This window comes from Oryctolagus cuniculus, chromosome 1 (assembly GCF_964237555.1).
Source record: "Oryctolagus cuniculus chromosome 1, mOryCun1.1, whole genome shotgun sequence".
NCBI classification, from domain to species: domain Eukaryota; kingdom Metazoa; phylum Chordata; class Mammalia; order Lagomorpha; family Leporidae; genus Oryctolagus; species Oryctolagus cuniculus.
The window spans coordinates 234,065,087-234,092,927 of NC_091432.1; the positions used below are offsets into that span (position 1 = coordinate 234,065,087).

The 27,841-nt window shown below is 54.7% G+C and overlaps 1 protein-coding gene across 1 annotated transcript in view; it reads right to left on the reverse strand.

Moving 5' to 3' along the window:
- RAPGEF1 (Rap guanine nucleotide exchange factor 1) overlaps positions 1 to 27,841 on the reverse strand; it is a 138,967-nt gene that overhangs the window by 58,136 nt on the left and 52,990 nt on the right. The window contains exons 2-3 of the mRNA XM_051835417.2: positions 6,409 to 6,548; positions 5,833 to 5,946 (exon numbers count right to left, since the gene is read on the reverse strand). Of these exons, the coding sequence (XP_051691377.2) occupies positions 5,833 to 5,946; positions 6,409 to 6,548 (254 nt within the window). The remainder of the gene's footprint in view (positions 1 to 5,832; positions 5,947 to 6,408; positions 6,549 to 27,841) is intronic.

Genomic DNA, 27,841 nt, shown 5'->3' on the forward strand with positions numbered 1-27,841 from the left:
CCCCCTTTACTCCCTCTTCCAACCGCCCCCTCTTCTGCTCCTAATTTCAGAGACCCAAGTCCCAGCTGGCAAGCAGGGGAAGAAGGTAAAGCAAGAGAAATCTATGGGCGGGGCAGGCGCTGCGGGGAAGCGTGTTAAGCTGCCACCTGAAGCGTCAGCATCCCACATGGGTGCTGGTACAAGTCCCGGCTGCTCCACTTCCCATCCAGCTCTCTGCTATGGCCTGGGAAAGCAGCAGCAGATGACCCAAGTCCTTGGGCCCCTGCACCTGCGTGGGAGACCCGGAAGAAGCTCCTGGCTCCTGGCTCCTGGCTTTGGATTGGCTCAGCTCTGGCCAATGCGGCCAACTTGGGAGTGAACCAGTGGATGGAAGACCTGTGTGTGTGTGTGTGTGTGTGTGTAACTCTACTTTTCAAATAAGTAAATAAATAAATCTTTAAAAAAAAAAAAAGGAAAAAGTGAAATCTATGGAATAAACCCAAAGATGGACAGCCGATTCAAACAGGATCAACTGCAGGTGTTGTGTGAATTAAAGAGGTGTGCATGTGTGTGCGTGCGTGTGTATGTGTGTGTGCATGTGTGTGTGTGTGTGAGAACTGCCACTGGTGGGCTCTCTGAAGTTCAGAGAGGCTAAACCAAAACAACGGAGGGCCAGAAGATGACTTCAAGATAAAGTCACATATAATCTAGGAATACACAAAAAAGATGTGATTCTAATAAAAAGTCATTATGAAAATAGTTCTTTTCTTCTAAAATGATGGGGAATGTCATTTTAAATAAAAAAAAAATACAATAGTGGAGGTTTTTATTCCACAGGAGAATCAAAAGAAAGTGTATACAGGAATGTGATCAACCATGGTCAGCCACTCTCCAAGACCTGGACTATCCCTGTGGCTGCTCCCCAAGGCAGACTATGCACCAGGCAGAGGGATTCCCTGGGGAGGAGGGGCCCTCCTGTCTCATCTCCACCCAAGGAGAGGGATTCCCTGGGGAGGAGGGGCCCTCCTGTCTCATCTCCACCCAAGGAGAGGGATTCCCTGGGGAGGAGGGGCCCTCCTGTCTCATCTCCACCCAAGGAGAGGGATTCCCCGGGGAGGAGGGGCCCTCCTGTCTCATCTCCACCCAAGGAGAGGGATTCCCTGGGGAGGAGGGGCGCTCCTGCCTCATCTCCACCCAAGGAGAGGGATTCCCCGGGGAGGAGGGGCCCTCCTGTCTCATCTCCACCCAAGGAGAGGGATTCCCCGGGGAGGAGGGGCGCTCCTGTCTCATCTCCACCCAAGGAGAGGGATTCCCTGGGGAGGAGGGGCCCTCCTGTCTCATCTCCACCCAAGGAGAGGGATTCCCTGGGGAGGAGGGGCCCTCCTGTCTCATCTCCACCCAAGGAGAGGGATTCCCTGGGGAGGAGGGGCCCTCCTGTCTCATCTCCACCCAAGGAGAGGGATTCCCTGGGGAGGAGGGGCCCTCCTGTCTCATCTCCACCCAAGGAGAGGGATTCCCTGGGGAGGAGGGGCCCTCCTGTCTCATCTCCACCCAAGGAGAGGGATTCCCTGGGGGGGAGGGGCGCTCCTGTCTCATCTCCACCCAAGGAGAGGGATTCCCTGGGGGGGAGGGGCGCTCCTGTCTCATCTCCACCCAAGGAGAGGGATTCCCTGGGGAGGAGGGGCGCTCCTGTCTCATCTCCACCCAAGGAGAGGGATTCCCTGGGGAGGAGGGGCCCTCCTGTCTCATCTCCACCCAAGGAGAGGGATTCCCTGGGGAGGAGGGGCCCTCCTGTCTCATCTCCACCCAAGGAGAGGGATTCCCTGGGGAGGAGGGGCGCTCCTGTATCATCTCCACCCAAGGAGAGGGATTCCCTGGGGAGGAGGGGCCCTCCTGTCTCATCTCCACCCAAGGAGAGGGATTCCCTGGGGAGGAGGGGCGCTCCTGTCTCATCTCCACCCAAGGAGAGGGATTCCCTGGGGAGGAGGGGCGCTCCTGCCTCATCTCCACCCAAGGAGAGGGATTCCCTGGGGAGGAGGGGCGCTCCTGTCTCATCTCCACCCAAGGAGAGGGATTCCCTGGGGAGGAGGGGCCCTCCTGTCTCATCTCCATCCAAGGAGAGGGATTCCCTGGGGAGGAGTGGCGCTCCTGCCTCATCTCCGTCTCTGGGTCCCCTCTGGCCTGGCCTTATCTTTCTCCTCTCACCACCTATTTGCTTATTCACTGTCTGTCTCCAAGAGGCCAGGAGCCGCTCCTCCACCTCTGGCACAAGGGCTCCCTGCCTCTCTGTCCCCGCCCACGGCCGGAGGAGCCCAGGAATCGGGAAGCTCCGTGCTGTGGGCAGTGAGTGTGGCTGAAGCCAGGGTCAGCCTGGCAAGAGGAGGGCCATGCCGCGGCGCTGTGAGCAGCCTGGGAGGGAACAGAACCGTCAGCAGGTGTGTAAGAGGGGACGGAGTGGCAGGCATTCGAAAGGGGCCAGGCGTGTCAGGTGAAAAGAGAGTCCTTCCATCGGTGCAGGAAGATCGCCTCAGCGTTTAAGCCGGGTTACCCTGAGCTCTTAATGAAGCAGCCAACCACTCAGGGGGGTCAGGCTGCCCCCGTGAGCCTCCAGAAAATTCCACCCCCACAGCTGATGGTCTCTGAGTGCTGTGCAGGCCCCTAGCCCTTCCACTGTTAAAAATGCAGCCAGCAGTCACAGCACTGACCTAGTGCTGGCTAGACCCGGGGCAGGGGCCTGGTGCTAGAGCTGCCCAGCCACGAAACCGTAGGGTGGGGGAGGAGTCGCCGTCGCCGGGTCCGCCCAAGCCTGGACACTCAAAGCTCTCAGTGCCTGGGGAAGGCCTGGGCTTGGGGACCAGGGGACTTCAGGCTCCTTAAGTGCAGAGTGGATGGCCAGCACCTGCCTGTGTAATTAAAGAGCGAAAAGAAGAAGCTCACATGATGAGAAGACACCCCCACGACATCAGACTACAGCTGCTGACGACAAAGCAAAGGCGGCCACAGAAAACAAGAGTGTGGAAGGGAAGGAGGGGCAGGAACACAGCCACCACTCACTGGGAGCTGAGGTCACCCACCGTGCTACCCATTCCACACCCATGGCTACCACCCGGGAGGCAGACACTGTCAGCACCTCACAAGTGAACAAAGTGAGGCTTGGTGGCAGGTGGCGGAGCTCGAGCCCAGCGTAACACAGATGTAGCGACAGAACTGAGACTGGAGGGGCCGGCGCTGTGGCCTCCTGGGCTAAGCGGTCACCTGCATCACAGGCATCCCACATAGGCACCAGTTGGAGTCCCAGCGGCTCCACTCCCTGTAATGCACCTTGGACAGCAGCAGAAGGTGGCCCTAGACCTTGGGCCCCTGCACCCATGGAGGAGACCCAAAAGAGGCTCCTGGCTCCTGGCTCCTGGCTCTGGACTGGCCCAGCTCCAGTTGTTGAGGCAACTGGGGAGTGAACCAGTGGACGGAAGATTTCTCACTCTCTCTGACTTTCAAATAATAAATCTTAAAAGAAAAAAAAATCTTCAGAGGGGAAAGGGAAATCCTTTCAGAATCCACTCAGAGCCCCAGGACCCCCTCTCTGTCCAGACGCCCTCGGAGATGGGAAGCAGCCCTCCCAGGCCATTTCTAACAGCACTAAGTGTGGCCACCCTCGCAGTGGCGTGCCTCTCTACCACGTTAGCCTCGCAGCTCGTGGCCAAGCTTGTTAAGAAGAGGCAGGAAGACTCACTTCACTCCAGCATTCGCTGAGTTGTTAAATCCGTGCAGGAGGACCTGAGACCAGCACGGCATCCGAGTGGACCCAGCCCGCGCAGACAACAGAGTACAGTGGGAGGACGGACTCCGAGTAGGCAACTGGGGCCACGGCCAGCCGAGTCTGCAGACTGGCAAAAAGCAAAGCTTCCCCACAGCGTGGTGAGGGGTTAACGAGACGGCATGCGTGAAGCCGCCAGGACAGGGCCCTGGGAGGAGCCTCAGTGAGTCTGAACGTGCCCTCTCTACCTGTGCTTCAGTTTTCCATGTAACCAAACAGAGAGAGCCAAGCATACGACCTGGGGTGAAACGAGAACGCAGATGCAAATGCTCGCCAAGCGGTGACATAACGCAGCTCGCAAGCCGTGAAGGACAGGCCCACCGTGAGATTTCCCAGATGAAAACCGTGGCAGAGACCCGGTACTCCCAGGTCTGTCTGGGGACCTCCGCCAAGCAACAGGTGGTATCACTGTCCCACGCACATGACAGCACACAGCCTCGCAGAAGGGCAGTGACACTCTTCCTTGGGGGGGGATCCCACGGACGTCCCCTGCCACGGGAAGCTTTCTCAGCCCGGGAACTACTGACATCGGGGGTGGATACTTCCTGCTGGGGTAGTTGTGCTGGGTATCACGGAATGTTTGCCGTCCCTGACTCCCACCCACTAGACACCACGGCCCCTGCTGGAGCCCCCTGCTGGCCACCCTGGCATTTATGTGCGGGCACCCCACTAAGTGAGGGGTACTTCAGCACTGAATTTTCCTGCATGACTTCTCTCGGAATAATGAATAAAGAGGGGGAAAAACCTAGAACCGAGGGGCTGAACAGTTCTGTATCAGGGTTCACGTTCAACTCCAAGGAGAGTGTAAGCTGTCACCTCGCCCTGGTCCAGGCGGTTCAGAGTAAGCATCTACTAACAGCTTTGTTCTGTTGCTATCCACGGAGCAACCTCTGTAATGAAAAAGAATAATGCGGCCCAGACCTGACCTTCTGCTTCGCCCCTTATCTCCAACCTAGAACGCAGGATCAACCCGGCAAACACGGGATAGCTCCCTCTTGCTCTCTGGCCTCCTTTTATTGACAGATGGGTTAGGAAAAACTGTGATCCAACAAAAGGCTTTTTGAGTTAAGACCTTTGTTTCCCCAACTTCGAACCAGAATTTTAAGACGTTCTGCTGGCCAACATTAAAATAAAAAATAGGTGCGTTTCAAAATGCAAGAATTCTGCCTAACCGACAGGGCCGTGTTTCGGCAGCCGCATTAGCTGACGGCCGTCGCGACAGTGCTCCCATAAACTATGCTCTGAACAACCTCCGGAGGTGAAGGGCTGTCCACAGGCTTGTTTCTATTTCACTTTGCTAAGTCTGATTTTGTTCTCATGGATAGTAATGAGTCGGGCTGATATTTAGATTTACGAGACGTTAAGAAATAAACTGGCTTTCTTTACGAGAAGAAACAGCGCCGTGAGAATTCGGCAGACTGCGTCGAATCTTGGACCTCAGCTCTTTTTCGCCGGGACCTGGGCTGAACGCTGACTCAGCTCCACAGACTCGGCAGGTTCCTCTCCCGAGTTTTCACGGCCAGGGCTGCTGTGAAGACCAGGTAAGCGGGAGCCAAGGAAACGCTCACTCGGCGTCAGCCCACAGAGGGTGCCGCGGGCTCTGAGCGCACGGGGCCACAGCAGCCCAGGCCCACGAGCCCCATGCGACGGCTAAGGGAGCACCCCGTGGCTCCAGAAGCCTTCCCCTTTCTAAACTACTCAGCATCACAGCGATTCAAGAGAGGAACAGCTGCCCTCGAGAGAGGAGATTCGCCCACTTTCCTGCAACCCGCCGGACCCACGCAGCACACCCAAACCAACCCAGAAAGGTTCCCAAGCCTTTGCCACGGAGTTCTGAGCTCGCTCCCAAGACCACGGGGGCTCGGGTAGACTCACGTTTATCCAAGGCCCCTTGGCTCTTTCCTGCAGGAGTTGGCCCCGTCACCACCCGACTGAACACGACAGTATTGCAATAGCTTCTTCTCCATCCCCAAAACCATGGACCCAGATTCTACAGTAGACGGCAAGGCAAACCCCGTCGTTCTCAATGTCACACTGACCTTCTGCCTCTGAGACCTGGAAGCCACAGCACTGGTGGACATAAATTCTACTGCCTGCTGCTCCAGATCCAAGGGGTTAGGGTAGCCCTCTGGTAGAAATCTGTGTGCTGCCTCCTGGAAGAGAGGAAACCTGGATTCCTACAGAGCTTCACATGGCCATTTTAGGCTGAAGGGAGGGGTTGAGGGAAACCAACAGCTGCTTGAACGATCTGGCTGGACTGGCCCTGTGCAGGTCACTAGTGCTCCAGGACACCTGTGGCTGGCTTTTGAGGGGTTTGCACGTTCCATCCCATGGACCCTACGCCAGAATGACGGACACTTCGGACGTCAGAAACGTCTCCGTGCGTGTGTGCCTGGGCACTGCGGGGCTCCCTGGGGCGGGAGGCAGCACAGGCGAGCAGTGTGCCGAGCTGTTTTCAACGCCCACGGCTGGTAGAGGAGAACGGCAGCCGGCTGAGCCTGACTGGCGGACAGGACGTCACGCAGCACCCTCACTGTTCTCACCGCAGGCCTCGCCTGCGACCACGGCCGGACAAGCAGCAGCGATCGTCCTGCGCCCCGGCGGTGTCCACGTACCTTGTTCACAGGCTTCTCCGGGATCCGCACAGACACCTCGGCCGGCTTCCCCTTCTTGGACGGCGTTCTCTTGATTTTGGGCGAGTGGAATTTGTCCATCAGCTTCATGGTGAAGGAAGAGAGGTGAGAACGCTGGGAGTCTGAAAACACAGAGGATGATGATGGTTAGTGGGCAGGGCGGGAAGAAGCGGCGGTTCCCCAACCGTCCGTGGAAACGAGCAGTGTCCTCAAACCAGCCTTTTCCTGGCTGCTCAATTCCAAAGGAAAGGAAACACGGGCCCATCAAGCACCCCTGCTTCAGGTCTTGCTATTCCCATCTCGGTTAGGTTATTCAGAATTGTGGAAGCCAAAGCAGTCAAGATGGGTACGGAAAAAGAACCTGCAGATATTTCTAGGCATGCTTACACAGTCTCTAGGATGATCTTGCCAATGCCCAGCGGAAATGGCTAAGAACGAAGAATCCAAGTAGAATCACAAAGTGCAGGATGGAAGAATCGGAGAGGAGGGGCTGGCACTGTGGCACAGCTGGTAAAGCTTTCGCACGCAATGCCGGCATCCCACCATGGGCACAGCTCTGAGTCCCAGTTGCTCCACTTCCCACCCAGCTTCCTGCTAGTGGCCCGGGAAAGTGGAAGACGACCCAAGTGTTTGCGTCCCTGCCACTCATGTGAGAAACCTGGATGAAGCTTCTGGCTGCTGGCTTCGGCCTGGCTTAGTGTTAGTGGCCATCTGGGGAGTGAATCAGCGGATGGGAAAGCTCCGCCTCTTCCTCTCTCTCTGTGTCTCAAATAAATAAATAAATAATCTTAAAAAAAATTGGATGGGACCGAAGGAAAAGGTTAAGCCTCTACCTGCAGTGTCAGCATCCCATACGGGTGCCGGTTTGAGTCCCAGCTGTTCCACGTCCAATCTAGCTCCCTGCTAATGGACCTGGGAAATCAGTGGAAGAGGGCTGCTGCTGTGGCGCAGTGGGCTAAGCTGTCACTTGCAGCACCGGCATCCATAAGGGCACTGGTTCGAGTCCCAGCTGCTCCGCTGTCAATCCAGCTCCCTGCTAGTGGACCTGGGAAAGCAGTAGAAGATGGCCCAAGCACTTGGGCCCCTGCACCCACATGGCAGGGTGCACCCTCATGGATGAAGCTTCTGGCTCCTGGCCTCAGGTCACCCCAGCTCTGGTCATTTGGGGAGTGAACCAGTGGATGGAACATCTTTCTCTCTGTCTTTCTCTGTAATTCTGCCTTTCAAATGAATGAATAAAAAGAGAAAAAAGAGAAAACAAAAGCAGTGGAAGACGGTCCAAGTACTTAGGCCCCTGCACTGTGTGGAGATGCAGAGAAAGCTCCTGGCTCCGGCCTGGCCAGCCCCAACTCTTGTGGCTATTGGGGGAGTGAGCCAGTGATGGAAGATCTCTTTGTCTCTCTCCTTCTCTCTATATCTCTGCCTTTTAAATAAATAAATAAATAAATAAAGTGTTCAAACAAAAAAAGAATTGGAAAGGAAGACCCTTTTCAAATCAATCTCCTCGTTTGTTGGTTTAGGGAACAGCAGCAGCAACAAGTGATGGGGGTGAGGCCCCGCTGGCAGCAGAGACTAGAAGCACGACGTTCAGAGCCCTCTAGGCCAGGGTGGAAGATGACGCATTTCCCTCTCAGATCAGGAGCAACACTAGGTGTCTGTCCTCACCAGCGGATTTGATTTCGTGACGGAGGTTCTTTAGGGGGAATTGGACAACAAAAGAAAGGAAAGGGAGATGTAAAACTACCTTGATTTGTAGATGACATGATGTTACATATGGAAAATCCTGAGCAACCTGCTAAAGCTATCAGTACTCACAAATTCAGCAAGGTCAGAGTACAAGCCCAACATGCCAAACGAGGTTGTGCTCCTGTATAGTAGCAATGAACATGCTGAAATTTTAAAAGGTTTTCATTTACACTATCATCAAAACGAATATATTTAGGCATAATTTTAACAAACGAAGTGTTACACACTGAAAACCACTAAGTATTGCTGAAGAAAATTGGAGATGATTTAAGCAAATGGATGAATAATCTGTGTTCATGGGTCAAATGGCTTACTACTGTTAGGGTGGCAACCCTCCCCAGTCTCATCTACTGGTCAGGAATCCCTGTGAGAATCCCAGGTGGCTGTTTTTCCAGAAATTGACAACAAAATCCTACAATTATCACAAAATACAAGAGACCAGAATAGTTAAAGCATCTTTAAGAAACAAAGTCGGAGGACTTACACTTCTCAGTCTAGAAACTTATTACTAGGGCCGGCGCCGCGGCTCACTAGGCTAATCCTCCACCTTGCGGCGCCGGCACACCGGGTTCTAGTCCTGGTCGGGGTGCCGGATTCTGTCCCAGTTGCCCCTCTTCCAGGCCAGCTCTCTGCTGTGGCCAGGGAGTGCAGTGGAGGATGACCCAAGTGCTTGGGCCCTGCACCCCATGGGAGACCAGGAGAAGCACCTGGCTCCTGGCTTTGGATCAGCGCGATGCATCGGCCGCAGCGCGCCAGCCGCGGCAGCCACTGGAGGGTGAACCAATGGCAAAAAGGAAGACCTTTCTCTCTGTCTCTCTCTCTCTCACTGTCCACTCTGCCTGTCAAAACAAACAAACAAACAAACAAAAAACAAAAAATAACATTACTCCTGGCCTGAAGCACCAGCATCCCATATGGGTGCCAGTTCTAGTCCTGGCTGCTCCTCTACCAATCCTGCTCTCTGCTGTGGCCTGGGAAAGCAGTAGAAGATGGAACAAGTCCTTGGGTCCCTGCACCCTCCTGGGAGACCTGGAAGAAGCTCCTGGCTCCTGGCTTCGGATTGGCGCAGCCCCAGCCGTTGCGGCCATCTGGGGAGTGAACCAGCGGATGGAAGACCTCTCTCTCTGTCTCTACCTCTCTCTGTAACTCTTTCAAAAAAATAAAATAAAATCTTTTTTTAAAAAAAACTTATTACTGCGAAGTCCCACTAACCACAACAGCACGGCACTGGCACAGGACAGACATGGCGGTCAAGGGAACAGCCTGAGAGTGCAGACACAACCCACGCATCTACAGCCAACAGCTTCCAAGACGGGTGCCGAGGCTGCCCAGTGGGGAGGACAATCGTTTCAACAGACGGCTGATGCTGTGGTGCAGCGGGATGAGCTGGCGCCTGCAGCCCCAGCATCCCACACGAGCACCAGCTCAAGCCCTGGGTGCTCCACTGCTGATGCAGCTTCCGGCTAATGTGCCTGGGAAAGCAGAGACGACCCAACTACTTGGGCTCTCACCTCGCATGTGGGAGACTGGGATAGAACTTTGGGCTCCTGGCTTCAGCCTGGCTCAGCCAGGCCATTGTGAGCAGTAAATCAGTAGACGGAAGGTCTCTCTCTCTCTCGGTCTCTCCCTCTCTCTCTAACTCTACCTTTCAAATAAGTAAGTACAGCTTTTTAAATATGGCACTATGACAACTGGACAGCCACATGCATCTCATACCATTTACAAACATGAACTCAAAATTGGTCAAACATCTAAATGCAGGTTTTAAAACTATAAAACTGTTTGAAAAAAAAAAACACAGAAGATTTTGAGGACTTCAGATTTGACTATGTTTTCTTTCTTTCTTTCTTTTTTTTTTTAAGACTTACTTATATGAAAAAAAGAGTGACAGAGACAGACACTTTCCACCTGCTGGTTCACTCCCCCGATGGCTGCAACAGCCTGGGCTGGGACAGATGAAGCCAGGGTGTTCCTGGGGGGCAAGGACCCAAGCTTTGGGGTCACCTGCTGTCTTCCCAAGTGTGTTAGCAGGCAGCTGCACTGGCAGTGGAGCCGCTGGGACTGCCGCTCTGAGAAGGGCCAGCGTGGCAGGTGGTGGCTTAATACGCTACGCCACAATGCAGCCGCGCTTTGATGACACCAAGAGCACAGGTGGCGAAAGAAGAAAGTAGCACTGATGGGGCTTCATCAGAATACAACATTCGGGGTGAAACCCACCACAAAGAAGGGAGAGGATGAGAACAAACGCGGTCAGAGAGCCGACAGAGGACGCGCGCTGGAGTACAGAGAACGCTTGCGATCTAACACAAAAAATCATCCAACTTTAAACAGGCAAAGGATTGGACAGACATTTCTCCAGACGACAAACTGGCCACAGGCACATGGGAGATGGCCAGCAGCACCAGCCATCAGGGAGACACAAACCCACACCACAGCGAAGGCTCAGGGTTTGGCACAGCAGGTCAGTGACAGCCGCACACACCCGCGCCTCGTGTCTGAGTGCCTGCCGGGCTTCAGCCCCACTTCCTTCACTTCTCTCTCCTTTTTTTTTTTAAATAAAGATTTTGTTTATTACTTACTTGAGAGGTAGAGTTACAGACAGTGGGAAGGAGAGACAGAGAGAGAGAGGTCTTCCATCTGCTGGTTCACTCCCCAAATGGTTGCAATGGCCACAGCTGGGCCAATCTGAAGCCAGGAGCCAGGAGCTTCCTCCAGGTCTCCCACGTGGGTGCAGGGGCCCAAGGACTTGAGCCATCTTCCACTGCTTTTCCAGGCCACAGCAGAGAGCTGGATCAGAAGAGGAGCAGCCAGGACTAGAACTGCTGCCCATATGGGATGCCGGCACTGCTGGCAGAGGATTAACCCACTGTGCCACAGCGCCAGCCCCACTTCACTGCTCATCCAGCTTCCTGGATGCTCACCACAGGAGGCAGAAGGTGACGGCTCAAGTATTTGGCTTCCTGCCACCCACGTGGGAGAATGAACTGAGTTCCAGATTCCTGGCCCAGCCTTGGCTCCTACTCATATTTGCATAGTAAATCAGGGGGCGAAAGATCTCTTTCTCTCTGCTTTCCAAGTAGAAAGAAAGCAAATAAGTATATATATTTCAAAGCCAACAAATGCATTAGAAAGTAAGTTACCACTTCACTCATATCACTGGTGAGAATGCGCCATGGTGCAGCTGTTTTGGAAGACACCCGACAGTGCCTCCCACGGTCCAGGAATTCCACTCTGGGGATGTACCCAAGGGAAACAGAGACACGCACCCACAAGACTCGGCTGGGTGGAAGCAACGCAAATGTCCGAACGCCTGTGAGCGCCTCCATCAAATGTGGCCCGTCTCACAGTGGAGTACAGTTTGGCACTAAGAAGAACTGGAGCACTGGCACACGCTATAAGGTGGACAAGCCCTGGAAACCTGTCAAGCGACAGGTCGATCAGAAAGACTGCTCGTCCGAAGCAGAGAGAACAGGCAGACCTACAGGCAGAAAGCAGACTACTTGTTGTCTAAGACTGGGACAGGCCGAGAGGGGCACGGAACTGCACGGGCTTATCCTGATCGGGAACAAGAGTACTCTTAAAGTGGAATGTGCTGACAGCTGCTCAGCAGTGAGTTACCAAAAACAAACAAACAAACAAACAAAAAACACCTTAGAGGTGAGTGAGGTACATGACATGTGGATTATATCTCAATAAAGTGGTTTAAAAAATCCCAGCAGTCAGTGGGCAAGATTTTGCTCACCTCACCACTCACCACAACGCCTTCCAGCGTCTGAAGCCGTCCCAGTAGCTGGTTTCCTCCCAAGAACACAAGCTTCCTGAGGCCTGTGCCTGCTTCCTCATGCCTCTCCCCCAGTGCTAACAGGGTGCCTCACCCAGAGAACAGTTTGACATGCATCCACTAGCCAAACAAATCAACCAAGCAAAAGACACCCCAGGGAAAAGAGGCGTCCCCTCCCCCAATCTACCTGAGAAGCAGCGGGCTTTGCGGCGGTGGGGTGGGGTGGGAGGGCAAGACAGAGTTTCCGTCTACTGGTTCACTCCCTAAATGCTGGCTAGGAATGGTGCTGGGCCAGGCGGAAGACAGGAGCCAGGAATGCAATCCAGGGCTTCCATTGGTCGGCAGGAACTAATCTGAGGCATCATGACTGTGTCCCAGGCTCTGCAGTGGCTTTGGAAAGCTGGACTGGGAGCTGGAGCCAAAGCTGGGAATTAAACCCAGAAACTCCAAGCTAGAACATGGGCTTCTCCTTCTTTTTAAAGATCTATCTATTTAAAATGCAGAGGGAAGGAGAGGGAGAGACAGAGGAGAGCGAAGATCTTCCATCTGCTGGTTCACTCCCCAGATGCCCACGACAGCCAGGGCTGGGCCAGGCCAGGCCAAAGTCAGGAGTCAGGAATTGCATCCAGGCCTCCCATGTGCACGTCAGTGACCAAGTGCTCGGACATCACCCGCTGCCTTCCAGGTGCACTGGTGGGAAGCTGATTCCAAGCAGAGTAGCTGGGACCCCACCACACCCCCTGATGGGGGATTGAGGCATCCCGCCCGGCGACCTAACCTGTTGCAACACAACACTGCCCCAGTGCGGGCGTCTTACTGCTAGGTCAGATGCCAGCAGCAGAAATTCACAGAAAATACTTGAATAGACTAAAAAATGAAGGAGTAAAACACGATCCCATGCCATGGAAAACATATTTGTCATTTTAAAAATAAAAACAAGAAAAAAAACCCATTTCCCTCATTAATATTTTCAGTAATACTAAAAACAACAAAACCAACCTCTCCAAATAAAATGACGAAGCACTTTACAACACGGGGCCAGCTCTGTCCGCCGCTGCTGCATGTGACCTACTAAGGCCAAGGTTCAATTCCTTTGTCCAAGACCTTCAGGAGGCCTGGCAGGATCAGAGAAACGTGTGCCCACTGCACCCTGCACCAACAGAAAGCCCAGCCCTGACCCTCATTCACACGCAGTCACACCAAACACTGCTGTGCGGCCGTGTGCTGGCCAGGCCTTCTTAGTCGCGCCACGTGGCCACACACCCGCAGGAGGCCGGTGCACCTGGCTCACTTGCTGCACATGGCTCAGCCCCAGCTCCTTGTTTGTCCACAGCCACCCCTGGGACTGGCAGCAGGTTGACTGGGAGGGTGACTTCTCCCGCTCCCCCGCCCTGCCTCTTCTCCCTCACCCCCCAGGCACGGTGGTTCCATTTACAGTGTACACTTCCTTCTCCAAAATTACAGCGAGAGGCGAGTCACTCAGTGGTACCTAAAAGGAGGTGTACTGGAGTTAGAAACTTAGATGCCACCTAAGTCTTCGGTGTCTTTGTCTGGAAAATGGGGCTGATGATTTTATCTTTCTAGAGGTAGCCGACGTGATGTAGATCAAATGAGACACTGCACTTATCCAAGTGCCTGGCACACGGTACTGCTCAATACAGGGAGCAAGCTATACAGTTGGTTTGTTTGTTTTAAAGATTTATTTTATTTATTTGAAAGAATTACAGAGAGAGGTAGAGACAGAGAGGTCTTCCATCTGCTGGTTCACTCCCCAGATGGCCACAATGGCCGGAGCTGCGCCGATCCGAAGCCAGGAGCCAGGAGCTTCCTCTGAGCCTCCCACGTAGGTGCAGGGGCCCAAGGACTTGGGCCATCTTCTACTGCTTTCCCAGGCCACAGCAGAGAGCTGGATCAGAAGCGGAGCAGCCAGGACTAGAACCGGTGCCCATATGGGATGCCAGAGCTTCAGGCCAGGGCTTTAACCCGCTGTGCCACAGCGCCGGCCCCATAGCTATACAGTTTGGATGGTAGCAAGGTGGACCAAATTCTTATTTCCCAACTGCTCACAGAGGTTGGCCAGGTTACCCCGTAGCACCAACAATCTAATTTAATATTGTGCCTGTTCTGCTCCACTGTTGGCCTGAACTGTGAGCTCCACCTGGGCCTAGGCTTGGCCAACAACGCCCTCTTTGGTTTAAATGCTCCTTCTGTGCTGAGCTTGGCGCTGCCCCTGTCCCACCCCTCCTGATGCTGGCCTCTAGGAGCCACAAGGAGGCACGGCAGGTCCCGAGTTAGATGGGGTGTTAGAGCAGCTTACTAATCTGTGCTACTTCCGCCCTGCCAAGGAGGGCTGACAGCAGCGAAAGAAAAGCAGACACAAACAGGAAGTCCATGCAGTTCCTCGGGGCTACTTTGGTGGTCAAAGATCTTCTCCGCCACAGGCTGGGTGAGCCAACTTCCACCTTCTCCACCACTTGCTGGCCTGAGCTGTGGGGAGGGAGGCATGAGGCGGAGGAGCCGGCCAGATGCACAGCCCTGCCGTTCAGACCACGGTGGGACTGAACAGGCAAGGGAGGCGGTGTGGTGGTCACCAGAAAACCGTCTGGGCTTCCTGTGAACGCAGGCAGGGCTGGCGCTGATCACGGCCCAGCGATGAGCATGACCCAGGAAGTGCTTTATCTCCCGTCTCTGCTCTGCCAGCCGCAGCCCCCAGTTCTCGTCTGTGCTGGAGCGCAGCTGGGGATTCAGGTCAGCATCTACAGGCAGTGAGATGCCCACCAATAAGCCGCTGCCCTCGGGGTTTTAATAGCCACGAGACAGCCAGCTTCAGCACAAGAAGTGGTACGTCAGGCAGAGCAAACAGTCTCAACTCTGGAAATCGAGGACAGAGTTTGGCTTGGAGGCTCTCTGTCGCCTTTCCTTGAACGGGGGGTGTCAAGGTCACTCACGCTGCGCCTTTGAGTGTTGAGGAGCGAGGGGTGGCTTCCGCAGGAGCACTGCTGTGAGGGTCATCCTGCCGACAGCTCCAGGTAGCATGCAGACACACGCGTGCACACGCGTGCACACACACTCTCCCACCCATCTTCTGGGGCGGAGGGCAATGCCAAGAGACGCTCCCTCACCCTGCAGGCTCAGTGGCCTTTGCCAGCCACCATCCAGTCCCTCCCTGATTTTTCACATTTGGGAAGTCACACTTCAGATGTTAAACGTGTGTCTTCTTACACACTTTCTAGCACTAAAACTAAAACAAACATTTTAAGAGAGCACATGCAAACACATACAAGCATGCCTTGGGAGTGCTGCAAGAAAGCAACGCTGAATTGTTCCGTTTCCCAGGGTATACAAGTGCTGCTTACGTTACACTGTAGCCTAGTAAATGTGCCACACCATCATGTCCTTTAAAAAATACACTGGTCTTAATTTAAAAAAATTGCCAAAAATGCTAATGATCATCTGATCTGTCGGGGAAATGGTGCAGGTAAGACTTGCCCAATGATGGGGCCAGCACCGTGGCATAGTTTAAGCCTCTGCCTGCAGTGCTACATACCATGTGGGCACCGGCTTGAGACCCAGATGCTCCACTTCCGATCCAGCTCTCTGCTAATGCACCTGGGAAAGCAGCGGAAGATGGCCCAAGTGCTTGGGACCCTGCACCCACGTGGGAGACCTGGAAGCGGCTCCTGGCTCCTGGCTGAGGCCTGGCTCAGCCTGGGTGTGGAGGCCATTTGGGGAGTGAACCAGCAGACGGAAGACCTTTTCTTTTTCCTCTCTCTGTATTTCTGCCTTTCAAATAAATCATTTTTTTTTAAATGTGCTAGATGCAGGGCTGCTATAAACCTTCAATTTGTTAAAAAGTATGCAATTATCTGCAAAGCACAATAAAAGGAAATATGTTGCTATAAGTTAGAGAGGATGAATCGAATCTACGTATCCACCATCTGGCCTATCCGCTAGTGCTTTCTGCAAATGGAAATGGTCCCTGTCTACACTAACACGACGGCCCCTGCGGATACCAAGTACCTGCACGTGCCTTAGTGGGACCGAAGAGCTGGGTTTTCCCTCCACTGTGATGTGAACAGCCGCACAAGGCTGGCGGCTGCCAGACAGAAGCAGGGCGGGCTCCACCGCAGCCGCCATGCACTCCCGTGCAGCTGAAGGAGTCACAGTCGGACTTCCATGCTCTGCACCCTTTACTTCTGTGACCATAAAGACTGCGCGGTGCCCTTTACACAAATGATAACATACAAAAATTCTCAGGCTCCTGCCATGGACTCCACTGCAGCTCTGACATATCAACATGCGTTACATACATGTGTTATCAACGCTCTGAAATCCCATGGGTTCCGTCAGCAGACACTGGGCTACCTCCAGTGCTGCTGCCTGCGCAAACAATGCTGCCGTGAGTCTCCTACGCGGCTCCTGGACACAGGAGAATTCTGCGCAGGCTCACAAGCCTCCATCCAGGTCTGAAATCAGAGAGCTCCACGACCTGAGACCGGAGTGCCACCACGAAGCCCCAAGGGGCAAATTCTGCATCTGACCTTGGGTCACAGTCAGAATGCAGACACACGAAAACTATGGATGGCACTACCTTCAGCCGAAGCTGCGTGTGAGACACACATGAACTTCCCGTTTAGAACCGGGTGCCGGCTCCAAGATATCTCATTACGTATACACAAATATTCCACGACGCGGAAGCTCAAACACTGGTGCCAGCACTTCCCGTGACGGATACTCAAGCTGTGCCATCTCTAACCTTACAGACACTGCTGTGCCCTTCACAACCTACAGTGCGGTTAAGAGCCAGCCCTACCCGCGTCGGCCACGGCTAACCAAAGGGAACAGAACCCCTTCACGTGCAAGTGCTGCACGCCGCTGTGTCCTGGTGTGGCCAATGAAAGCCACCTGGGAGGTCAAGTGGAAGGAATCTGGGAAAGCAGCGCCCCGGACCACTGCTCGGTGGCCATCACACCAGAGGGGCTCAGAGACGCCCAGTGACTCATCTGCTCGTCATTTCTTCCACAGGAAGGGCAGCTCGCATGAGCTCACAATTTCTATGTAAACGGCTGTGACGCTGCTAACAGCAGCCAGCTTCTGGGGCAGCCCCAGGCTGCAGATCCGGCTGTCAGATAAATGCCCTTCTCCACCCCGAGAGGAGAGGATGGGCCGGGCTCCTCTGTACCCTGGGGCGGGGGGTGGGGTGGGGGCAGGGCTCATCCCTACCCTGGCAGAGAGAGAGGGTGGGCAGGACCTTGCAGCCTGTTTACAGAGTCACATCCCAGCACAACCCCAAACAAAACAGTCACACCAAAGCCCTCTGCCGGATGCCAGTAGCTCACTCTCAGATCCTCAGCCCGCCCTGCCCCAGCCAACACAAGCTCTGCGTGCTGCTGACAAATGCTCACACTGGCTGGCCTCCTTTCAAACGTCACTTGTAGAAGCAGCTGGGATCCCAACTTAGCAGTGGTTTCTGTCAGGGCTTAGCTCCGCCGGGGACGGGGGCACCTGAACACCAAGCACACAAAGCCAAGGTCACGGTACACAGCACTCGGAGGAGGAGCCAAGAGGGCGGAGGGTAATCCTGACAAACCGCGTGGCCGTGTGGCCGGCAGTGGCTCATTGCCCGGCCTGTGCTGGCCCGGAACGGCTCCTGTAACGCACACGCGTGTGAGGACGACAGCTGGAGGGGAGGAGCGGCTGGGCTCTGCGACGTGCGTTCTAACTCGAGCTCAGCCACTTCCTTGGACAAACTTCTCACCTCGCCTAGCCTCAGTTCCTCATGTGTGGTTCCAGAAGGACCACAGGCCCACCTCCTCCCCACACTGCCGTGAGGACCGATCGTGAGCCCGCGTGCACGGGGAGCGCGGAGCCAGGGGCCTGGCATGCAGCACACGCTGGACGCACGCAGCCACGGTCGCTATCTGATCGCAACGCCAGTCTTTGCCAGCACTTAATAAGGCAAATGCTAAAAATAGCCGCAGCCGAGGAGAGCCAGAAGCAACCTGATGTTTCTTTTTTTTCTAACCATTTCCACGTTAAAAGAGCTTCTGTCTTACTTAATCTAGAACTATTCATGTCCAAATCGAGGGAAGACAGTATTTGAAGTCTCGCAATACCAGAGGCTCTTGTGACACGAGGAGTCTGCTTGTGCTACCGCTTGCTCACAGCGTCTCCGACAGCTCTGCCAGTGCTGGTGCAACCTCCCGTGTGTCTTTTCTTTTTCAGAAACAAAGGCGAAACAGTTGTGCTAAAAGATCTAAGCACTGAAAACACACACACCACAGAAACTGAAAATCCCTCCTCACTCCACATGTGGGAGAACGGAAATTTTGTTTTAGTTTTTTTTCTCCACTTGGCAACACACTGAGGGGCGCTTTCTCACGTAAGCAGTGCTCGAGCTATGTTTTGCTGGAACAAGGCGGGGCGGGGGGCGTCTTCAGAAATTCACGGGCTGAAAATAAAAGACGAGCTCGTTTTGCAGTGAAGTGTTCGAATCCACACGGGCCTTCTGAAGGCTTGGGCACACGAGGCTGGCATCCCCTTTTGCTCTTCGAACACACTGTGACGCCCTCATGCGCACTCTGTGTGCGCGTGTGGCATAGAGTGCAACTTTAAAGATTCATTTATTTGCAAACTGCTATTATCTATCGAGAGGCAGAGACAGAGCAAGGACAGAGCGCGCGGCCGGGGCCCTGCAGCGGGGAGCTTGCAGTTCAGTCCAGGTCTGCCTTGTAGGTGGCAGGCGGGCAGTACCTGAGCTGCCTCCCAGGGTCTGTGTGAAGGCAGGAAGCCGGGGTCAGCAGCTGGAGCTGGAGCTGGGAAATCGAACCCAGGGGCTGCGAATGGGACGCAGGTGCCCTAACCGATGCATTAACTGCCAAGCCAAATGCCCGTCCCTAGAGTGGGACGTGCGGTCAGAGAGAAGACGCTTGAGGAGACGCCGCCAACCCGCCCTAGTGCGCAGCTGGACTCGCCCTGTGGGGACCACGGCAGCAGCAGGCTATGGGCAGCGGTGACAGTGGTAGGTGGCAAGGAAGAGGCCGGGCCATTGGGCCCGACCATCTGGGGAAGAAATCAGATTTGCCTTGGCCTGAGGTTCACATCTGACTGGTGAGGATTAACAACGGATTCAAACTCAGACACTTACCAAGAGATGGTATCTAAATGGCCACGGATATATGACAAGGTGCTCAACTCCGTCTGTCACCAGGAGACGATAAGTTAAAACCATAGGAGATACTGCTAAATACAAGCCTGAACAGATAAAAAGAAAAACATAGCAGATACCAAGGGCTGTGAACTAAGAGCAAGGCGGACTGACAGCCACCTGTCACCACTGAGCCGTCTCCCCCAAGCCCAGTGACTCCACTCCTAGGCACACACTCTGGGACACACACCCGGATATTTAAAGCAGCACTACTCAAATTCCAGTTGATGGCAGAAGGGTAAACTGAGGCATCTTCCCGTAACAGACTACAACGCAGCCATGGGAGGGATTCTGTGCATCTACACAAACACGCAGAAAGAAGCCAGACGCAAAACAGTGCATCTTGAGTGACACCACATATGTGAAGACAGGCGAAACCCACCTATTATTTTGGGAACCAAGAGAGCGGCTATGCTTCAGCAGGCTGGGAACTGTGGGAGATGCGAGGGAGTGTGCTTCTGGGGTGGTGGGTAAGGCCTGCTCTTTGATCTGCAGTTGGCTACTTCAGTGTGTTCAATTTGTGAAACTGTGCAACCTGTGGTTAGGATATATGTGCTTCTCTGGTAAATGATATATATTTCAATAAAAAGTGGAAACAGGCTAGACACAAAGGTCTAAGGTTCTTCTAAACAAGAAACCACACAATTTTATCAAGGGTCAAAGTAACAGAATATTTGCACCTTAAGTAAATCCATTCCCCCACAGACACATGCTGCACCTGTGGTGTCTCCTCCCTCCTGCACCCACAGACACACGCTCCACCTGTGGTGTCTCCTCCCTCCTGCACCCACAGTGAGCACCCACAGACACACGCTCTTCCTGCGGTGTCTCCTCCCTCCTGCGCCCACAGACACAGGCTCCTCCTGCAGTCTCTCCTCCCTCCTGCACCTGCAGTGTCAGGAATCACAGTTCTTGTTATGACGGAAGAGAAATGAAAGTGTGGAGCCATGGAAGAAGTAAGAAGCCTCGGTACTGAGTTGCCGTGGGAAATATCAGCGTGAAGTTAAGATTTTAACATATAAATATACATCATGTGTCACTTAGTTCTGAGACATGTCAGGCACTTTCGTCATTCTGCAAACACCGTAGAGTGTACTTACAGACAGGATGGCCACAGTGTCACGAGGCAATGGAATCTTAGGCTGCCACGTGTGCATCTGTTGTTGACTGAAACATGCTACGTGGTGCACGTGTGGACACGCTACGTGATGCACTCACCGAAAGGACAGAGAACAGTGACTCTCCAGTGGGGGGAGCCGCTTTAGTGCCCTGATCTTGGTCTCTAAAGGCCACTTCCCATCAAAAGGAGCCAGGGCTCCAGGAAATGGATGACCCCGGGCTGATTTCCCTGGGGAGACGGAGGCAGGGACAGTACAAGGTGATTCTGGGGAATCTTGTGTGTGATAAAGAGAATGGGCTGTAGCACACTGCATAAGACAGCAACAGCCAGGTCTGCAGAGGCACCAAAACAGCATGGGGTGGGGGTGGGGAATGGTAGCCAAATTAGAAGAATGAGAAAAAGTCAACAGCTTACGCCCGCCCGGAACAGAACACCCAAGCCATCAGGGAAGGGGTGTGTCCAGCCTCAACTTGCCCGGCACAGCGTGTGCCAGCTACAGAGGGAAAGTGCACTGCGCTGGAGACAGCTGGCAGACAGCACCTTAACCACCTGATGGAGCCAATCACTACCAGCGACAGACAAGGTGTCGAGAGCACACAGCACCCTTGTCCTCTTAGTAAACGGGGAACAGACACATCCAACTTAGGGCGCTGCCTGCAGAAAATACCTGGCATACACGCTCCCAATTCTGATAACATTCAAAATATAGATTAAAGAGACACAACAACCAAGTGCAGTGTGTGACCCTTCACTGGACTGTGGATGTCTGTCATGTCTCTCTGTCTCTGATGCACACATACACACACGAGCTAGAACAACATCATTAGGGGAATTTGATCACAGAGCCACTATTACGTTAATGTTACATATCTCAGATGTGATAATGAAGTTGTAGCTACTTCTGCCGGAAACTGTCCTTGTTCTTAAGAGACATAGTGTTACAATGTCTACAACTTTCCCTTGGTTTGGTAAAATAAAAAAAAAGTGTGCATCACTGAGAGGGAAGAAGGGAGAGGAAGCAAATGTGGCAGTCTGACAGCTGATGAGTCTAGATGTGGTGTATGAATTTTTGTTTTGTAAAATTCTTTTGGGGGCTGGTGCTGTGGCGTAGTGGGTAAGGCCGCTGCCTGCAGAGCTGACATCCCATATAGGCACTGGTTTGAGTCCTGGCTGCTCCACTTCTGATCCAGCTCTCTGCTATGGCCTGGGAAAGCAGTGGAAGATGGCCCAAGTCCTTGGGCCCCTGCATCTGCATGGGAGACCCGGAAGAAGCTCCAGGCTCCTGGCTTTGGATTGGCATAGATCTGGCCATTGCAGCCATCTGGGGAGTGAACCAGTGGAGGGAAGACCTCTCTCTCTATCTCTCTGCATCTGCTTCTCTGTAACTCTTTCAAATAAATTTTAAAAAATTCTTTCAGCTTTCTATAGGCTTGCATTTTTCTCAAAATGAAATGCTGGGAGGAAATAAAGAATAAACAGGAGGGAATTGTGGCCAGAGTCTAGCCATGTCTTTCAAGGAGTTCTGCTATTTAGGGAAGCAGAGAAATGTGGTAGAACGAGAAGGCCGTGCCAAGATAGCGCTGGCAAGCGAGCATCAGTTACTCAGGAAATGGCTTCGGAACCCACCTGGCAAAGGAGCCTGCCTGGCAACAGGCAGTGATTGGTTACAACATAGACCGCCCCTTGACCGGATTGGCTGCCTCGGCTATATAAGCTGCTGTACCAAATGAAATAAATGAGTCTGTGGGCTGCTTGCCTCTGGCCTGCAGACCAGCTCCCACGGTCTGTGTGGTGACTCCGCACCTCTTGCCCCCACCACGCTCCTCCTCTCGAAACAAATCCACAGCAACAAAGGCATACAGGAGTAGCTGGAGGGAGGGAAATCCACCCATGTCTGCACCTCTGGGACGCAGGGACGGGAAGAGGAGGTGAGACTGCGGGGGAAGCGTCTCACTGTGGGGTGCTCACAGCGGAGGGGTGGGAGGAGGGGTGGGACTCGACCTTGGGAAGCTCACTTGGCCTGCAGAGAAAACTTCATTCTTCAAGCAAGGCTACATCACAAAGAGAACACTTTGGTCCCTGTCTATACTGTCTTCTTTTCTAATTTTCTGAATTCTGGGGAGAAAAAAGGGTTCAACTTACTGGGCCCTTGAAATCCCAACAAGCATCAATGCTTCTTCATCCTGGAATCTGGCACTTAGTGTAATAACTGGTACTCAGTGAAATCAAATGACTGGGGCTAGCAGTGTGGCACAGTGGGTTAAGTCGCCACCTGCAACGCCAGCATCTCATACGGGCGCCAGCTGGAGTCCTGGCTGCTCCGCTTCTGATCTGGATCCTTGCTAATGCGCCTGGGAAAGCAGTAGCAGATGGCTCAAGTATGCGAGCCACTGCCACACACATGGGAGACCCAGATGGCGATCTGGGCTCCTGGCCTCAGCCTGGCCCAGCCCTGGCCATTGTGGCCATTAGGGGAGTGAACCAGTAGATGAAAGATTTCTCTCTCTCCCTCTCTCTCTCTGTAGGTCTGCCTTTCAAATAAATAAATACATCTTTAAAAAAATTAAATAAGCCGGCGCCGCGGCTCACTAGGCTAATCCTCCACCTAGTGGCGCCAGCACACTGGGTTCTAGTCCCGTACAGGGCACTGGATTCTGTCCCGGTTGCCCCAATTCCAGGCCAGCTCTCTGCTGTGGCCAGGGAGGGCAGTGGAGGATGGCCCAAGTGCTTGGGCCCTGCACCCCATGGGAGACCAGGATAAGTACCTGGCTCCTGCCATCGGATCAGTGCGGTGTGCCGGCCGCAGTGCGCCAGCCACAGCAGCCATTGGAGAGTGAACCAAAGGCAAAGGAAGACCTTTCTCTCCGTCTCTCTCTCTCTCTCACTGTCCACTCTGCCTGTCAAAAAAAAAAAAAAAATTAAATAACTGCTTGTTATCAAACACACAGACAAAAAGATCAATGAATCAATTCTGTAGTAACTAACAACTGCAGCATTCAATTTACACCAGCGGGTGGTGGTGATCAGACACGTGGCTGGGGCGGTTTATAATGCAACTCTCAGGGGCACCAACACGAGTCGCGGGTGACTCACCAGGAGCTCCTTTGCTGGGGTGCTCTGGTCTGGGCTTCTGGGGCTAACAGAATGGTCGCACCACTCCCAGGGAGCTGATGCGAGAAAACTGCACTCTCCAGCCTCCTCTTCCAGCTCCCCGGAGGGCGTGGACTCTCTGGCCAGCACCCACCAGGGAGAAATGACATAATCTTAGAGCAGTAATTAGCTCCGTCTACGTGAAACATTATCCTTCCAACACGCAGTTACTAGAAGAACGGCCCCCTTCTCTTTCACCCTAGTCTGGTGTGCCCCTAGCACTGCAGTGCGCCTCATTCACGCCGGCCACTTCTGGGGCTCCTGGGCTGGACGGCACAGGCCCTCGCCCTCCGCACTGAGCAGCCAGAACCAGGACTGTCGGTTCCTGAAAGACTGCCTGGGACTGGCGTGGATTCGACTGCTTCCGGGTCGTTCTCCCCCAAAGGGCAGCAAGTAAGCGGCTGCGGAACGCAACGGCAGCGCCTGAGCGGCAGGCCAGGAAGCCTTCCCATAACCAATTCCCACAGAGGAACTGCACGATCTCACTCCAGGACAGGGACAGGCGACGTCAGACGGTGGACAGAAGAAATGGCACCGCCCAGGGTCTGCAGGCAGAACGCAGAGCTGACGGCACCGCTTTCCAATGACGTAAACTGACTTCCTGGAGAGGTGGGGACCACGGTACAGGCCATGGCCCTGCTGTCAGGGGCTGCTGCCCGAGATGTGGGCCAGAGCAGTGACAGTGACCTCCACGTTTTTGGCTGGTGACAGTCCATGACCGCGTTCCCAGCCCACCTCCCCCGCAGATCTGACACTGAGTACGAGAGCCTTTCCCAGGGCCTCACTGTTCCCACCTGTAAAATGGGGGAATAACCACCCTCACGGCTCCAGGCTGATCTGACGATGTCATATGTACTCCACATAAGGTCAAAGGTCAGCAAGCACAGTCCCAGGGCTGAGAAGCATTCAACAAACGCCACCTGATGCCACCAAGTTTCCCAGGTAGACTTCTCCTTGGGGTAAATGCCACCGCTCAGTGGACATGTTGTAGACCCAGGAGACTTTAAAAATAGAAGAAAATGCCAACAACTTACGTATCTCTTAGGATTCAGAGGCCCCAGGCCGGCGCCGCGGCTCACTAGGCTAATCCTCCGCCTTGCGGCGCCGGCCTGGGTTCTAGTCCCGGTCAGGGCGCTGGATTCTGTTCTGGTTGCCCCTCTTCCAGGCCAGCTCTCTGCTGTGGCCCGGGAGTGCAGTGGAGGATGGCCCAAGTGCTTGGGCCCTGTACCCCATGGGAGACCAGGAGAAGCACCTGGCTCCTGCCATCGGATCAGCCCGGTGCGCCGGCTGCAGCGCGCCAGCCGCGGCGGCCATTGGAGGGTGAACCAACGGCAAAAGGAAGACCTTTCTCTCTGTCTCTCTCTCTCACTGTCCACTCTGCCTGTCAAAAAATTAAAAAGAATTCAGAGGCCCAGCCTCCACCAAGTGAACAATTCACGCGTGAACAGGCGTGAGGCAGCTCTGAAGAAATAAATCCACACGAAGAGCCCTTCTCAGTCTCTCATAAAACATTCATCACTGAACAGACAGGCATCCTGTGTGGATGAGAGGGAAGCTGGGGGCCGGGGCCACTTTCCTCTCGGAGCCCAATCAGGTGGTTAAATCGGTGGCTACAATTTGTTATTATTATTTTTTTTAAGATTTTTATTTATTTATTTGAGAAGTAGAGTTACAGATAGTGAGAGGGAAAGACAGAAAGAAATGTCTTCCGTCCACTGGTTCACTCCCCAAATGGCTGTAACGGCCGAAGCTACACCGATCTGAAACTAGGAGCCAGGAGCTTCTTCTGGGTCTCCCACACGGGTGTAGGGGCCCAAGGACTTGGACTATCTTCTACTGCTTTCCCAGGCCACAGCAGAGAGCTGGATCGGAAGGGGAGCTGCTGGGACTCGAACCGGCACACATATGGGATGCTGGCACCACAGGCGGAGGATTAACCCAGTGCACCATGGCGCCAGCACCAGTGGCTACCATTTGTAAACTCCCCAGTAGAGGCCAGGCTGCACATGGGGAGTTCACGGGCTACCCCAGCCCACCCCACCCCACCCCCACCCCCACACGGACACCAGAAAGGAGCATGCTAATCTCCATGTGACACAAGAGGAAACCAAGTCAAGGGATAGGTGCAGGACCCGGGCAAAACTCACACGGTCAGACCCAGCTCCTTCCACTCACACAGGCTGAGACCCCGCACAGACAGACCCACTCCCTTCCACTCACACACACACAGGCTGAGAGCAGCCCAACACACGGTCAGACCCACCCCTTACACACACACACACACACACACAGGCTGAGAGCAGCCCAGCACAGCCAGACCCACCCCCTTCCACTCACACAGGCTGAGAGCAGCCCAACTCGTGCCATGAGCCACTCTAAGCCAGCCTGAACCCATGGCAGGCACAGCTGAGGGCCTGGTGCTCGTGGTGAGGAGGTGTGGCAGTGACCCTGCCCCTCTGCTGTGCAAGGCCCTCCGCAGGGACCCTGAGGACTCACCCTCTGCCAGGCCACCCTCTGAGTTCCAGAGGAAAAACGTTTTCATTGGTCAGTGAACACAAATTCACTCACTGATTTCCAGGGCAACGAGAGAAGGCGCTGGGAGCCACAGTGCTCAGCAGGTGGGGACAGGCAGAGCGAGCCTACTGGGCCGCGAGTTGGAAGGGACGGTCACTCAGGACAGGCTGCACCGTCACGCAGGGAAGCACCATCCAGCGTCCTCAATTGTTCTCTCTCGAATTCCGGAAACACCTAGGTGCCCCCTGGCAAAGTGCAGGGTCAGGAGCCCCCTGCCTGCAGCCAACCCTCCTGCCAAAGGCCAGGCCAGCCTCCTTCTTCAGTTATGGCTAAGGAAGCATTAACTCACCCTCCACGGTCTTCTCTCTTCCCCACAAGACAATTCTGACGTGGTTAGCTAAGTGTCCGGAGACTGCAATGAAGGCCCACTCCGGTGATGGCCATGCCCACCTGCTCTCTTCCTCTCATAGCCACAGATGCCAAACTGCCCCGCAGGGGCTCCCAGGGGCCCTGGGAATTCTGCAGTGAAGATCCAAAGTCACACCAGTGTAGGCAAAGATGGAATCTCATTGCTTTAGAGCCTGAAATGCAACCCACTTCATTCCCAGCCAAACGTGGCCCCGAGCACCACTAACACCCAGCCGGGCCTGCGGGGAGCTGAGGACGGCAGCCGCCCGGTGACGGGCAGGACCGTTTCTGGCACACTGAGCACCCAGCACCCAGCACCTCACGGGCTTGGTTTCACTTAACTCTCACAGCGCCCGTCCAAGAGAGGCCCTGGTCTTCACTTCAGATGGGAAAGCTGAGGCTGAGGACTAAGTGACACTGGGGGCTTGAACCCCGTTCTGCTTCACACACCGGTCACGCGGCCTCCCGGTTTGGTAGTGGAGACATGGTAAGCACCCCAAGGACGGTTCACAAGTCCAGGGAAGGAGGGCTCGTGTCTGCTTCTGCTCCTGGGGGGATCTCCTTACTTCCTCCAGGCCAGCGTTACACCTAGGACAAGCCAGCACCCCCACATGCAGGGCACCGCCAGCCTCTCCCCTACCCAGATGGCGCCCCGGGCGCAGGCCTCCGGCTCCGCCTGGAAAGCCCAACAGCCCGCTCGCCAGCCGGCTCACCGCTTTGATCGCCAGGGAAGCAAGTCACCGCAAGAGCAGAAGCAAAGCCTCTCGGGCCAGCCTGCTCGTAAAAGTGAATCACACCGTCCTGGAAAAGTCCGGGACTGAGACGGCTCACAGCAGCAGCACATCAAAGGCCCGGGCCCCGCGCTAGCACCTGCGCTGGGCCCACTCAGGCCAGAGCTACACCAGGACGGGAAGGTTACAGGTGAGGCCCAGCCTGGAAGGGCCGGCTGAGGAAGAACACCCATTTCAGCGAGGCCCGGAGTGCCACGGCCTGGCTGCAAAGGCCTCCCCGCTCCCCTGCGTGTGTGCTGTGATGGGAACCAAGGCCTCCTGGACCGACGACAGAGGCTCACCAGTGACGCGCTCTCGGCAGCCATTGCCTTCCCTGGATCCTGGACTCGGCCACACAACACTGCTCTAACTGCCCCGGACGACCTCGCCTTCAGAACTCCCCCCAGACCCAGCCCACCCAGGCAGTGCGGTTAGGAAGTTCACCTGCCTCACCGACTCCTCAGAGCGTCCAGGGAGGAGCCTCCCTGGTGTGGGATCCCGCAGCGGCGGTACCCAGGTCCTGGGACTGAAGATCTACCCTCCAGGACTGTGCCCTCCCGCAGGAGGCAGGCCACTGCGCCTGTCTGAGGCCCCCCGCAGACGTGCAAGGCAGAGACCTGCGCGGTGCCCAGTCTCCTCAGCCCGCTGATTGGAAAGCGCGTTCCCACCCAACAGTGCGAGAAGCAGGGCTCAACCCGCGGCCTGCCCACTCATGGGGC